At 48.6% G+C, this 14,717-nt stretch overlaps 2 protein-coding genes across 6 annotated transcripts in view; one reads left to right on the plus strand and one right to left on the minus strand.

The window, feature by feature from the left end:
- Positions 1 to 10,443, minus strand: part of SAMD8 (sterile alpha motif domain containing 8) — a 114,014-nt gene extending 103,571 nt beyond the window's left edge. The window contains exon 1 of the mRNA XM_067025322.1: positions 10,059 to 10,443. The gene's annotated coding sequence lies outside the window, so the exon portion shown is untranslated. The remainder of the gene's footprint in view (positions 1 to 10,058) is intronic.
- The window catches only part of DUSP29 (dual specificity phosphatase 29), a 36,472-nt gene extending 25,844 nt beyond the window's left edge, over positions 1 to 10,628 (plus strand). For 4 of the 5 annotated variants that reach the window (XM_067025324.1, XM_059053190.2, XM_067025325.1 and 1 more), the window contains 2 exons: positions 736 to 956; positions 9,997 to 10,628. In XM_067025324.1, coding sequence (XP_066881425.1) covers positions 736 to 956; positions 9,997 to 10,229 — 454 coding nt within the window. In that variant the 3' untranslated portion in view covers positions 10,230 to 10,628. Of the gene's footprint in view, positions 1 to 684; positions 957 to 9,996 lie in introns of all 5 variants that reach the window. The other variant, XM_067025327.1, reaches the window with a different exon arrangement.
- Positions 10,629 to 14,717: the final 4,089 nt, after the last annotated feature.

Here is a 14,717-nt window from a genome sequence, read left to right on the forward strand (position 1 = left end):
CCTCTTCAGAACAGTGCTTTGCCCAAGTAGACAATGATTCATTTATCAAAGCAAAGGTTTTGCACTGTGTTCACCAATCTCTTGAACATTAAGAATTTTGCCAGATCCCAAGCAAACCGTCACATGTAATGACCCATCTTATTTTTTTTAAGTTTTTGTTTTTGTTTTATTTGGGGGAGGGCACAACACACTGGCTTGTGGGATCTTAGTTCCTCCGCAAAGGGATGGAACCCATGGCCCCTGCAATGGAAGGGTGGAGTCCTAACTACTGGACCGTCAGGGAATTCCCTGAATGACCCATCTTAAACCATTCATTCCAGCATCCACATCCAAACACTGTAAACATCCAAAGGGTTCAGAGGAGGGGCCCACTTTAAAGGGTCTCCCCGAGGCTCTATGAAGGTGGCCCTCTCCCTTACATTCAGCTTTGCCTGATGAACAGGTTATTCTGATGGCCTTAGAGGGGATCTGGCAGCTGACAGTCCACTCCCGTGGACCACTGGAGTCTCAGCTCTTCTGTATTTGGTGAATGAAAGAATGAATGGACAAAAGAACAGGGCACAGTGGCCAAGGGGTAAGAGCAGGGCTTGGACTAGGGAAGTCCTTCATTTCAACAGCTAGGCCTTATTTTGGAAGCCGGAATCGAGAGCAGAAACCCATGGGCTGCACCCGACTTTTCCCCAGATCCAGGCCAAGGCTCCGCGCGGCCGACCAGCCTCTTTCCCTCGCACCCAGGGCGACGGCGCTGGACCGCTACAGGCTGCAGAAGGCAGGCTTCACGCACGTGCTGAACGCGGCCCACGGCCGCTGGAACGTAGACACCGGGCCCGACTACTACCGCGACATGGCCATCGAGTACCACGGCGTCGAGGCCGACGACCTGCCCACCTTCGACCTCAGCGTCTTCTTCTACCCAGCGGCCGCTTTCATTGATGCTGCTCTCCGCTATGATCACAGTAAGAGACCTTCGGCCCGTGCACGGCCCCGCCCCCCAGCCCTTGGCCACCTCAAGGCCCCGCCCCATCCTGAGGCCCCACCCCCATCCTGAGGCCCCGCCCCTCAGCCTGGTGGGAAGAGGCATCTGCACACTTTAAGTAAGCTCCACTTGCAAATCCCGCCCTGCCAGGGTTGCTGGAAATGTCTGTGCGCACCACTGAGCTTGCTGCTGCTGGGGTTTGGCCCTTGGATGCCGCTACGGGAAATCAGAATCAGGAGGGCTCAGAGGAGAGGCCTTTGGCCTGAATCTGTCTTCCCTAAGGCCCAGCAGCCATCTTTTGAATGCCAGGGGTGGTTGGGAGCCCTCAAAGGTGGGATGCTGCCAAGGTGCTAATTGTGCCTGGGTCCAGACCTGACTAATAGCCAAGGGCCTCGATGCTCGAAAACCCCCAGGGAGCTGACTTGAGTGGGAATCTCGGGGAGACTTCAGATTCTCCTGCCAGCCAACCAAGTTCATACCTGCCTCCCTCATCCTCCCACCCAAGTCATATTCAGTCTAGTGAACCCTCCTATAGAAAGCTGACAACCTATTCTTTCTAAGTGGCAAACTACATTTGAGAAAATGAGTTTTACACTCGTGATGTCCAAGTTTCCCGAAGTTAATTAACCATCTTTTAAATCACAGTGCTAGTCCTCGTACGCAAAATGCAGTTGTAGCGGCCCTAATCCAGGTAAAGTCTACGAGGCTATTCTGGAGAGAAGGGCACAGTGTAGGTATGCATCTGGCTGAGCCAATATGCCATGATTACTGCAGGATGTATCTCAGTGACATTCCACAGAGGCCAGAGAGACTTCAACTCCCTGATCTGTGCTCTGACTTCAGCCCCATGTGTCACACGCTTTTATGGGGCCATCACATAATTCAGGGTATGCAGTTATTAAAGGCCTTTCTTACCACAAGTGGTGGGGATTACAAGGCTCAGTGACTGACCAACTGGCCTGTTTCAGGAACTGCAACCTGCAGCTGGGCCTAGGCCACGTCTGCTGGACAGTCCCAGAGTTTGTCTTTATTTTGGCTCAGAAGGCTATGACAGAGGGAAGGAAAAAAAAAAAAAAAAAAAAAAAGCCCACAGAGCTGAAGTTCTTGTCTTTGGGGATACCTCATTTCAAAGTCATCCTTTTTATGAGTCTATTTATGGACCATCTTTTGAGTTAGGCACATTCTGGGTTTCCAAGCAGGATCAAAGAAGCAACTGGACTCTGACTCATCACCATAAGGTGAAATTTGCCTCACAGTATTTGAAGTTAACTGAAAACATATTTGACATGAAAAAACAAAAAGCTACCACCACACGATCCTTCCGATTCTGTTTAATGTGCTCAACTTGCCGTTACTATATCTTCAACGATCCCCTTAATTCAAGGGGCCTGGAAGGCTTTGGAGAAGACAAGGCTGCATTCAAATTCACGCTGCACAACAATGTGATTTCTAAGCCTTGATTTCTCCATCCGGTGATGAAAATATTTACCTTGAAAGGTTATAATGAGGCTCAGCAGTAACCCACAAAAAGCACTTAGCCTAGAACCTGGTGCACAGCAGGCTGTCAGATGCGTTTGATAAAGAGAGGTCTCGCACCATGAAGCACATAACCACACCAGCACGTGCACATCATCATAATAAAGTTTCCAACCCCCAGAGGGGGTAAAAAAAAGGAAAAAAAGACATTCCAACTTTGAACTACAGTGGTATGATACACGCATAGGACAGCCTGCTGGGGTCCTGGCATGCCATTTTAGAGTCTGCCCCCACTGCCGGATTAGGAAAGAATGGGCTTTGGGGTCCTATGTTTAGGCCTGGGCAGATCTCAGAGCATCGATGTGGAGATATCAGGCTGGTGTGGATCATGACAGGTAGACCGGGTGGTCGAAAGCACCTAGCCGAGAAAGGGTCGAGAGGGAAAAGCATATCCACAGGTCAGAGGACATGCAGGGAGTGTGGGCCTAGACCAGCTGGCTAGGGCTGGGGAGCAGGACAGGACCCTGTTGCCAGTGGGAGGCCAGACTCCCTTCTCTGTGCCCTTTGTATTTGCATATCTAAAGACTTCCTCAAGCTGAGGGCTCAAACCCCAACCCTTCAGGACCAGGCAGAGGCCATAAATGAATGACGCTGGCTGCATGTGGCCGTGGGGTGAGGGGAGAGGGTGATTGTGGCTGAGCTGAGAGCCCCATATCCCCTCCAAAGGGAACAGCTGCTACTCAGTCCCAACCAATGATTGTCTTGTGAGAATCGGGGCCAATGTGGTAGATCTGACTTTCCAGGAAAAGTCTCCAATCTGGATTTTAACGTAAAATTGCTCAAATTTTAAGTGTTGGCAACAAATTGAAAATCTCTTAAAACGCGGCACAGCCCAAACAAAAGAAACCCAGTGGCTGTCAGTCTGTAACCTGTGCCCTGAGTAGGCAGAGTAACAAAATAAAAAGCTCGTCAGCACTGTCAGAGAATCCATACGTGGAGATGGCGTGTGCTCAGCATGTATGGCACAGGCAGTAGGCAGCCTGGACGGGTCTTGTCACGCCCTGGAAAACCACGGGACACTCCTGTAGCATTTTAGGAGCCAGGCGCACTCGTCTGTTTCTTATTATACTCTTGATGTAAGAGGTGTTGATGGACAGTGTGGCCAAAAGGCAAAGACATGTCTTCTTCCTCTCTCTGTCCTTCCTGTTCTTCCTTGGCTAGTTTCAGCTTAGTGTATCCCGTTTCCCACAACTGCTTCTCACGGCCAGTCTCCTTCCCTCTTTCTGAAAAGCATCCCTCGTGGTGCTGCAGAGCTGTACGTGTGGTCTCTAATCAGCCACATGGGGCCCACCCCTGTGTCTGCCCTACCCTGAGCTGACCCTTCCGAAAGAACTCACCAGGCAACCTCAGACACTCTTGAAAAACCTTAGAGATAATCTAGTCCAGTGTTCTGTCCTGAGAGCTGGGGAAACAGAGACCCAGAGAAGCCAACTGTTGTGCTGAGGGTCACAGAGTTAATCAGGGGCCAATGGGCATCACTTCTGTCACTCAGGCCTCACGGAAGAGTCCTTTGTCCTTATTTTGAGCATCTGGGGACTTTGCTGTATAAGAGGTCACCCAATATCATGGAAGGTGAGACATTCCAGCTGGTTATAGGATCTAAAACAACTGAACTTGTGCTTCTTCATCAGAAAAAGAAGTACGGACAACATACTGCCTCGGGAGCCCCATTTGCACTGCCTTCACTGCTCCTGGCACAGCATCCTCAGAGCTGAGTTACTGTGGTTTTAATTTAATGAAATCTTCTAAGAAATCCCAGGGCGGATACCATGAGGCTCTAAAGATCAGATTTTAGTATCACCACTCTCCTTTTATTCTTTCTTTTTCTTGAACAAACAGTCCACAGGCTGCTTTGGAAGCCATCTTACAATCTATTATGGATACGGTAGGTTTGAAGAAATAAATGAAGTCTTGTGTTTGAGCGAGAGGCTGTTTCTCCGGCGCTTCTGAGCTTTAATCAGACCAGATTCTCAGGGTATTTTAAGGGTATCCTGACCCACTGCAGCACATACAAGCCTGCCCCCTGGCAGTTCTAAAACATGCCATGCATCCTTTCTCTGAGGACTTCCATGTGTGCAGAACTATTTTGGGAGCAGTAGGAACTCGGCTTTTGCAGGTTCCAAGGTAGTGAGTGGGAGACAAACGGCATCCCACACAAACCAAGGAAGTCGGGGGGTGGTTGGTGATAACAGGCTTAGCCCATGCGTCTGATTTGAGTGACAGAGGCTCACCTTCTGGTTGCCAGTGAAAACGTGCCATTAGGTAAACAGCAGAGGTTCTGGATTTGGCTTTTCTTCATAAGATTGTGGGAATTCACCTTCTGGTGAAGGCCAAGGAGAAATATTTAATTGAAACCATCATTTTTCAAACATAAATTGTGGTCTATCAGTAGGTTGTAAAATCAATTTCATGGCTTTGACTAGGATTTCTTTAAAAAAAATTGAAAAGATTAGGAAAGAATAGAAGACATCAGCGTACACTGCATGTTAAAAAAGCACAAATTATTTGTGAAACTCTTCTCTGATACACACATACCTGTGAAGCCCCCTTAACATCTAAGTCCTCTGGCTTCAGTGGCCTGGGCTTGAATCATAGTCCTGCCACTTCCCAGCTGTGTGACTCAGATACATTGCTTCTCTGCACTTTAGCTACCTCCTCGATAAAACAAGGATACTAATTTCATCTACCTCATCAGGTTGTTCTGAGGACTGACTACAACAAACATATAAAGTGCTTGCAAGATAGGGGGTAGGCTGAACCCGTGTACTTGTTAGCTGTGCATGTTATGATTTGCGGGGGGCGGAGGCGGTTGTCACACAAAAAAGTGTGAAAGCCACTGACCTAGAAAATGCCAAGCCTGACAATGCTCCCTTCGGCTTCCTCTGGTGTGGACCATGCTGTGAACAGGCTGAATGCAGCCTTCCTTGCATGTCTCCCGAACTCTCCTGAGAGCAGGTTTCTCACCATCCAACGCTGGGCCCCAAAGGGTGGTGCTTAGCAGGGCCACAGAGCAAAGAGGGAGCAGTGCCCTGAGAGTCTGGGCACAGGTCCTCTACCCTAGGAGGCCCACCAAGCTCACACGGCAGACAGCATTAGGGCTGCTGTCACGAAAGCAAAATTCAGCCGGGAGGAGCTTCTGCTGGAGCGGACGACCCCCATCCCCTTCCCCCTCTCTCTCCCCTCCCCCTCCTCCCGCTTAACAAACTTCAGGCTCCCTAAAGACTTAATGAACTACAGCGTTCGTCTGTTTCAAGTCTTTAGTCATGACAGAAAGAATTACCCTTTTTGCCAGGGGAGGAAGAAACGCTTTAGTTATCAGCAGAGCTGGCAAGGGGCCAGGCAGCCTCTGGAACAGTCTGTGGGGATTAGAATGCCGGAGGTAGACATTCCACGCCACGAGAAGAGTCATGTCCCTGAGCTGGGTCAGCTGCTCCCAAACCCCACCCAGCACTGAAGAAGCCGCCCTGCTTCTCGCCCTCTGGCCTTTCTGACCCAGGTGCACGGGGGTGGGCGGGGTGGGGTGGGGGAGGCAGCCACACTCTTGCAGCTCAGCGGTGGGGATTGGAGGCCTGCATGGTTAGCCTGTGGAGATTCGTGGAAACGAATCGTGATAAAATTAACAGTTCTTTATGGGTGCCTTCTGTGTCAGCACTGTGTGTGTGGAAAGGCCACCAGCAGGGTCCTTACCATAGGGCAGGGTGTGCAGGCCTCTCCAGCTGAGGTAGGTGGAGAAAGAGAATCCTGGTGCCTGGTACTGGGCCCACTTGCACGGCTCATGCTGCCACGGTTGCTGACCATCACCGCTGTCCTGGGCTTGGTCCCATGAGGCAGGTGGGGAGTAGAGGTGAGAGGGTACACGGGGAGACACGTCCATTCAGAAGCGTTCTTTGCCAAGCTCTTGTCATCTCCCGCTGGTGCTCCATAAACCCAGTGATGTCCATGAGTGTCTCCTTGGTCATCCTTCCAGGCCTCAGGCATAAGAATCAGGAACAGGGGCAGCACTGGGGTCACACAGCTCAAGGTGCCCCAGCCAGCCTGACCCTAGCAAAGGGATCCCAGAACCACAGGAGAGGGCCGCCACTGGGATGGCAGTGGTGGCAGTGCTGGGGACGGCCAGAGACGCTAATCTCATTACTTTTTCTGTCCCCAGAGCACAGCAGCAAGTAGCCACCACACAGTAGGGTCTCAATAATAAGTTGCTTTGAACTATTTCTAGAGATGGCACCATCTTTCTGGGTGACCTCTAGCAGTCATTTCACCTTGGCTGTTCCCCCATCTGTAAAGCGGGGATGAGGATAATGAAACCTTGATGGTTGTATTAAGGACGAAATGAGATAAACATGTTGAGGTGCTTTGTGAGCTCTAGAGCGCCACCGAATGGAGGCCTGAAGGATGGAAAGCTGCTTTTCATGGTGATTTCTCATTCGGCCCAGCTGTTGCCATGATAGTGGTGGATTTCTCATTCGGATCAGCTGTTGCCATGATGGTGGCGGAAGAGAGCTTTTTTCTTGTGGAGGGCTTTCTGTAGTTGTGCAGTCGTGGCGAGCGGGAGCTACTCTTTGTTGTGGTGCATGGGCTTCTCATTGCGATGGCTTCTCTTGTTGCGGAGCACGGGCTCTAGCCTCACGGGCTTCAGTAGTTGTGGCTCACAGGCTCTAGGGCATGGGCTCAGTAGTTGTGGTGCACCGGCTTAGTTGCCCTGTGGTATGTGGGATCTTCCCAGACCAGGGCTCGAACCCGTGTCTCCTGCATTGGCAGGGGGATTCTTAACCACTGGACCACCAGGGAAGTCCAGTGTGGAGATGCTTCTAGATCTTCCAGTTCTCAAACTTTATGGTCTCAGATCCCTTCACACTCCTAAAAATTATTGAAGGCCTCAAAGAGCATTTATGTAGGGTAGATCTATCAATATCTACTCTATTAGAAGTAAGAACTGAAAATTGTAAAAATGTTTATTTATTTAAAACTAATAAAGTGAACCCATTGCATATTAACGTATTTTTATGAAAAAAATTATATTTTCCAAAATAAAGTAGGGAGAAGCATGGCATTATTTTACATTTTTGCAAATCTCTTTGATGTTAGGCTTATGAGAATCCAGGTGGGTTTTTATATCTGCTTCTGCATTCAGTCTGTTGTGATATGGTGTCTTGGTGGAAGTATATGGAGAAAATCCAGCCTTACTCAGATATATAGCTGGAGAAGGAAGGGATATGTTAATAGCCTTTTCAGAAAACTGTGGATATTCCTCTTTGATACTACACCAAAACTTGACAAGTGATAGCGTCTTAAAGGTGAGTTGTGATGTGGAATCTGAAACCATATCTATAAACTTCGTACTCTTTTACATGAAAATCCATTGGTCTCTCTTGCATTTTGAATGGATTTTTTACCCACACATGATTTTGTAACATCTCACATTGGTTATGTGAAAAATCTTGTTCACTAAGTTATGCAGATCTTCCAAATGTTGACACTTTCACTGTACATTGTCAGAAGACACATTTGTTAATATGACTGCCGATCTTAACAGAAAAATCTTAAGAGTATTGCGAAACTGTCAATCTCACAGTAGAAGTTTTCCAAAATTCTAATTTTTGCTTGAAAGCTTGCATTTTATCACTGGCAACGGATACTCTCAATTGTTTTCTTTGGTGTGACAGGCTCACTTTGTTCACCTTCGAGAAAAAGTCTGCCAAATACCCAAGTTTGAATTACCATGGTTTTTCTGTCATTTACTCTTTTAAGTAAAAATTGTGTTTCATGAAACAGTGGCTAATTCAGCTTGCAACTCAATCTCCCACAAGCTTTTCCTTGAGATAACAATCGTACTTCGGTATGCAGCCAGAGTGCTTTATGTACACATCCCATTTCATCACACAGAATATTAAGAAGTGTAACCAAGGGCTGAAATTCGATAAAATTAATTTTTACTGCTTCATCAAAGATATTCTTATGGGAAATTGGCTTGTTTTTTCCCCAAGAGTGCTTGGTGATGAATGCAATGATTACTACTACAGTTCAGTGTCCCCGCCATAATTCACGCTAAGGCACCGGCAGTCCTTCCCACCACTGCCTTTGTACCATCAGTGCAAATGTCAAAACAGTGAAAGAGACAAACACCACCATAGTACTATTTTGAAAATAATGTTAACTCCACAGATCCCCTCAGAGTACCTTGGGAACCCCCAGGGTCTTGGCTCATGCTTAGAGAACCGCTGATCTAGATGACAATTTGGTCACCTAAGCTGTAAGAATATTCATCCCCTGGTTATACCACATGACACAATGAAACTATTTTAATTTTTTAAAAAATCTGACCATGTGATTTTTACTGAATTGGCTTTGCTCACAGCTGATCTGAGGTTGCTCCCCATTTTGACAGTTGAGGAAGTCGAGGCACCACAGGCTGAGTGGCTTACCCCACACCCAGGTGGTTAGTAGCAGAACCGATCTCGAACCCAGGACCGCAAGAGACAAGGCCAGGGCTCTGCAGGCTCCTGTGGCCACGTGAATGCTCACAGACTCCACGGCAAGCAGACTGCACCCTCTGTCTCGGCCCCTCAAAGGGCCCTTTGGGACTGTGGGTGCTCTCTCCTTATCCGAGGTCAAATGCAGCAGCACTGCAAATGGTGCAGAAAGCCTGCATTCCTCCACAATCCACCCGCAGCCGTGGACGGGATGGAATGCACGCTGTTTAAAGTGGATTATGGTTCATCCATACAGAGGAACTCTGGGCAGCCACAAGAAAAAATAACAAAGAGAGAACTCTTCAGAGACTGATATACAAAGGTCTCCAAGATATACTGTTAAATGGAAGAAGCAAGGTATAGAAAAGTGTGTAAAGCTTGCTACCTTTTGGGCAAGAAGAGAAAAAATATGTTTTTGCTATGTATATGCACAGATAATTCTCCGGAAGAAGAAATTGGTAATACTTGTTGCTTTGGGGAACTGAGGAGGTGGGTGTGAGGGAGGCTTTTCAATGCCATCATTTTATACCTTTTGAAATCTGAACCCTAGTGGCTGCCCTATTCAAAATAAGTAAGCATTAAGTAAATATATAATATGACTATATTATAAATATAAATAAATTAAAAGTGAGCATTAAAAAAAACTCATAAGGCTCTCCCTTGGAGGTGCTTTGGCAGGTAGGAAGCATCAGTTTCAATCCCTCCTCCTCCTCACCGAGGCAACAATAATAACGTCCGTTACTTATTGAACCTTTAATGTGCACCAAGCAGTGTACCAAGCTGCTTTGCACCAGCTGCCTTCACACCGACCCTAATGAAGAGGATACTGACAGTATCCCCATTGTACAAATGGGGAAGCTGGAGCTCCCAGCCACTCAGTAACCTGCCCAGGGTCCTACAATAGTGGGAAAGTCAGGATCTGAGCTGGCTCTGCGTGAGCCTCACACCTATGCCCCAACCTCCAGGCAACCCTGCCCCTACAACGCGGGTGTTTCTTCTCCCCACTCCATGCAGATAAGATCCTGGTTCACTGCGCCATGGGCCGCAGCCGGTCGGCGACCCTCGTCCTGGCCTACCTGATGATCCACAGGAACATGACCCTGGTGGACGCCATCCAACAAGTGGCCAAGAACCGCTGTGTCCTACCCAACCGGGGCTTTCTGAAGCAGCTCCGGGAACTGGACAAGCAACTGGTGCAGCAGAGGCGACAGGCCCGGCGCGGCGGGGACGCTGAGAAGGAGCTGTAAGGCCCCCTCACAGGGCGAGCAGGATACTCGGGAATGAAGGCGGAAGGCGGAAGGCTGAAAATAGCTCTGGCCTGTGACTTCCTTTGTCACAGAAAAGGGACGTGAAACCAAAACTTGACTCCTTCCACACAATCTTAAACTTCCCAGGGGCTGGTGAACAGAAGGGGTAATTCGTAGCGGCCTCCGGTACGACGCCAGCACTCGGCTTCACAGCAAAATGGGGCAGACGGGCTTCCCAGCGGAACTGGCTACAAGTGAGCACGCATGCGCCGTTTTTCTGTTTTTTTTTTTTTTTTTTTTTTTGCTGTTGGTGTTTTTTTTTTGGTAAGACGGGTGCGGAAAAGGATTTAAAGATGTGTAGACATTGTGCTGTGATTAAATATTTGGCTTTGTCTGAAAGTCACATTCTTTAAAAAATAATTTAAAAATATAACTTTATTTTCTAACCACAGAAGAGTGCCTGCGAGAGCTGTTACAGGAGAGTTTGCACCGCTTAAGTCAGTCGGCTGTCTGGGGTGGGGGCTGGGCATGGGGAGGGCGCGCATTTCCTTACCGGTGGCTCCTGCATCTTCCTTTCGATGGAATCCCCAGGCTCAGGTCACCATCCGTAGATGCTGCTCTCTGGAAGCGGCAGAGAGCAATTCATCTGGTAGGGGTAGGGAGTGGCGGTCCCCTGCACAGAGGCCCCCCCCGCTTTGGGCTCCCCTACCTTCCTCAGGGAGCCAGGGCTGTTCAGAATCTTAGCCAGAAGCGCCACTACCCAGAAAAATTCAACAAATTCTGGTAAATTTGAACAAGAGTTTGACTTTATAATTTTGGAAGGAGACAATCTTTGGGGGACCGAAACTTGGGGAAGCTTCTTTTGCTTTGATTCTAGTCAAAGCAACATGAGCTTGTGTTCAGTCCCGGCAGAAAGTATTTGCAAATGTGTTTGCCCTGGAATGAGAGAACCAGGCAGCCTGGTGAGCTCAGGTGTGGAGATGCCCCTGCCCGAGGGCTAAGCCAGTCACCATGACGGCGTGATTCTCATTCTTGAGGAGAAAACAGCAGTAGACACCAAGCAGGGAGAGATGGCTTCTAGAACCAGGAACTGGAAACCAGACAGAACCCAGAGAGAGAGAGAGAGATGCTGATGGAGATGCCAGCAGTCCAGGACCAGAAATCAAAACTGCCTGATAAAGCCCTATGGGGAAAACAGGAAAAGGGGCCCACTAGGGGCTCAGCAGCTTTGTAAAGCCACCTGAGAGTCACCCTGTAACCTTAGGGCAGCTGCCCTGCTTTTGTGCCAGAGAGGAGGACCTGTGGCCTGGGCCCCTGTGGCTGGCAGGGCCTCCTGGGACTGCCTAGTATCTGCTCTGGGATGGTCACCTTGGCCCATAATGGGTCCTCATAATGACTATGATTTGGGTGTAAGGGGAGCCATATACACAGGCTTTTGGGAAAGAGATGTAGACCAAAAGGGATTCTAGTGGCCCCTACCTAGACCTTCCCATCATAGGATCCCAATAGCCCCCTCTAAACTCAGTTATCTCCTAGGTCTGGTCTGTTACTTATCCAGAAAGAAAGAAACATTTCCATTTTAATAAAATGTTACTTTTATCCATCATAATGAAGTATTTACATTTAAATGAATCCGTATGTGGGAAGGACAGGCCCAGTGCTGGTGTTCCTTGGAGTGCACTTTCCGTGTTCTCTCTTCACCTTCCCACACGTTTCCGCCTCTTTGTGGGGCTGTAAGTCCTGCGGAGGAAAGCAGAAGTTGGAGGTCTGGTCTCTTTAAGATGGGAGCCAGGGGTCAGAGAAAGGAGGAACATACTTTTTTTTGTTTTTTGGGGTTTTTTTTACGGTTCGCGGGCCTCTCACTGCTGTGGCCTCTCCCGTTGAGGAGCACAGGCTCCGGACGTGCAGGCTCAGCAGCCACGGCTCACGGGCCCAGCCGCTCCGCGGCATGTGGGATCTTCCCGGACCGGGGCACGAACCCGTGTCCCCTGCATTGGCAGGCGGACTCTCAACCACTGCGCCACCAGGGAAGCCAAGTTTTTGTTGTTGTTGTTCTTGTTGTTGTTTTTTAATAAATGTATTTATTTTTGGCTGCGTTGGGTCTTCGTTGCTGCGCGCAGGCTTTCTCTAGTTGCAGCGAGCGGGGGCTACTCTTCATTGCGGTGCATGGGCTTCTCCTTGCAGTGGCTTCGCTTGCTGTGGAGCACGGGCTCTAGGTGCATGGGCTTCAGTAGTTGTGGCTTGCGGGCTCTAGAGCGTAGGCTCAGTAGTTGTGGTGCACAGGCTTAGTTGCTTCGCGGCATGTGGGATCTTCCCGGACCAGGGCTCGAACCCGTGTCCCCTGCATTGGCAGGCAGATTCTTAACCACTGAGCCACCAGGGAAATCCAAGGAACAGAAGTTTTTGCAAAAGCATTTAAATTCTTCAGAAATAAAATATTCATTTGGTCAACAAGTATTTGAGAACCTACCACATGCTAAAATTTGGGTTAGGAGGCCAACGCAAAAATGTGTGCTGTGATAAAGTGGAATGAGGGAAGCAGGTACTGAGGTGGAGAAGCATGGGGATGGGATGGGGAAAAACCCACTTTAGATGGGGTGGTTGAAGAAGACCTGAGCAGATGCGATGAGCTGAGACTTGAAGGAGAGCACCTGCCAATTGGGGAGGGAACATTCTAGGCTGAGGAACAGCACAGGTGAAGTGGCACCAAAGTGGCAAAGAGATGTGTTTCTAACTCGAGGTGGTGTTTCAGGAGCTGCCCATCAGTGAAGCTGGAGCTTGTGGGTGAGAGGGCAGGTGGATGCAGAAGGGTAGAGAGATTGGACTTTATTCCAAGTGCAAATAAGAACCACCGATGAATTTTAAGCAGCGGAATGGTCTGATCTATGTTTTAAGAAGATCACTCTGGAAAGAAAAAAATATCACCCTGACTGAAGTAGAAAGAATGGACTGTAGGGAGGAGGCAACCAGTAAGGATGGAACTGTTGACAGGAAGGAGGAAGAGGGTCTGGACTAAGATAGTGCCAGGGGACTAGTATTCAAGATTATTTTGGAATTATCTTGGAGAATAAACAGAACCTGCTGGGAGAGGCGAGAGAATTGGAAGATAGTGATTCGGTTTCTTGGTGGTGCCTTAATACTGAGATGGGGTTGACAGGGCCAGAAATGGAGGTAGGGGCTTGGACATCACCAGTTACATCATGTCTAAGACATACAGAAGGTGTCCCATGTCATTTCACTTGAATTTAGAGAGAGCTCAAAGGAAGGTCCACTACTAGAGACATAATCCTGGGCGTTATCTGCATAGAGGTGGTGGTGTTGGAAGTCATTGTACTGGGTAAGGTAATGAGAGAAAACAGAGAGGGAGCCCCAGGCCTGAGTGTTTGTTTGTTGGGAGGCAGATCCAGGAAAGAAGATGGAGGAGGGGGAAGGAAGACCAGGAGTGTGGGTACCGAGAAATTGAAGGTCCTGCTTCATAACATAACAGTACTTGTACTGTAAACCAGTTCTGCTTAACAACAAAGTAACCTATATACGTAGAGCACCTAACAGCTTTAAAAGCATCATGTATTCGTTACCTAAGCCTTTAAATCAGAGATGACAAGTTAGGGCTTTTTCCCAGAGTGAAGTGTTCTAGGACAAAGGGCTGTGATTTGGAGAGAACCAAGTTTGTTTCTGCTCACAGATTTCAGCTGAGTGTGTTTGGGCAATTAGGTTAGCTTGTTTGAGCCTCAATCCCCTCATGTGTAAATTGGAGAAACCGCCCCATATCCTACATAGGGTGGATGTTTGTGAGTCATTACTTTTGTGATACTATTTGTGACCCATTGCTTCTACAACGTAATGTTGGCGAGGAAAGCCGATGCCTTCACACCTGGGTAGGCACCACTTGTGCCGGTAAAAAATAAAGGCTGCAACTGACAACCATTTGTTAAGCCTCTTATAAATGAAAGAACACATTACTGGGTTTACAAGATGTGGCCTGCTGATCAATCTCACCTAATGGTGACTGTTTCAGTCCTGAAGAATCCAAGCTCCTGTTCTCCCAGATCGTTGGTGTCACATTTAAGGCTGAGCTGATTTCTCTAAGTGAGAGTAAGGAAGTGCAGAGCAGAGGCAGGGTGATCTGAGGCCACCTCAGATCAGCAGTTTCCCTCCTACACCTAGCCTTTCCCTTCTGTCAATGAACATTAGGACTTAGGGCCAGCAGAGGGGCTCCCCTTTCTGGCTATGCCGCAATCCCTAGGGAGCCTGTGAAACACAAGGAGTCCCCAGTACTGTTCTTAAATTCTGGTGCAGCAGGTCTGGGGCAGTGACTGGGACTTGTCCTCATGTTCCCGGGAGGACTATGAGGCAGGTAGAGTGGGGGAAGCCCAGATGCCACACAAACCACAAGCATGTGGTTATAAGCCACTGCAACACACGGAACAGAGGACCATCTCAGTTCCCAGAGAAACTTACTTACCCCAAGAGAAGAGACCAAACATG

This window comes from Kogia breviceps, chromosome 2 (assembly GCF_026419965.1).
Source record: "Kogia breviceps isolate mKogBre1 chromosome 2, mKogBre1 haplotype 1, whole genome shotgun sequence".
Lineage (NCBI taxonomy): Eukaryota > Metazoa > Chordata > Mammalia > Artiodactyla > Physeteridae > Kogia > Kogia breviceps.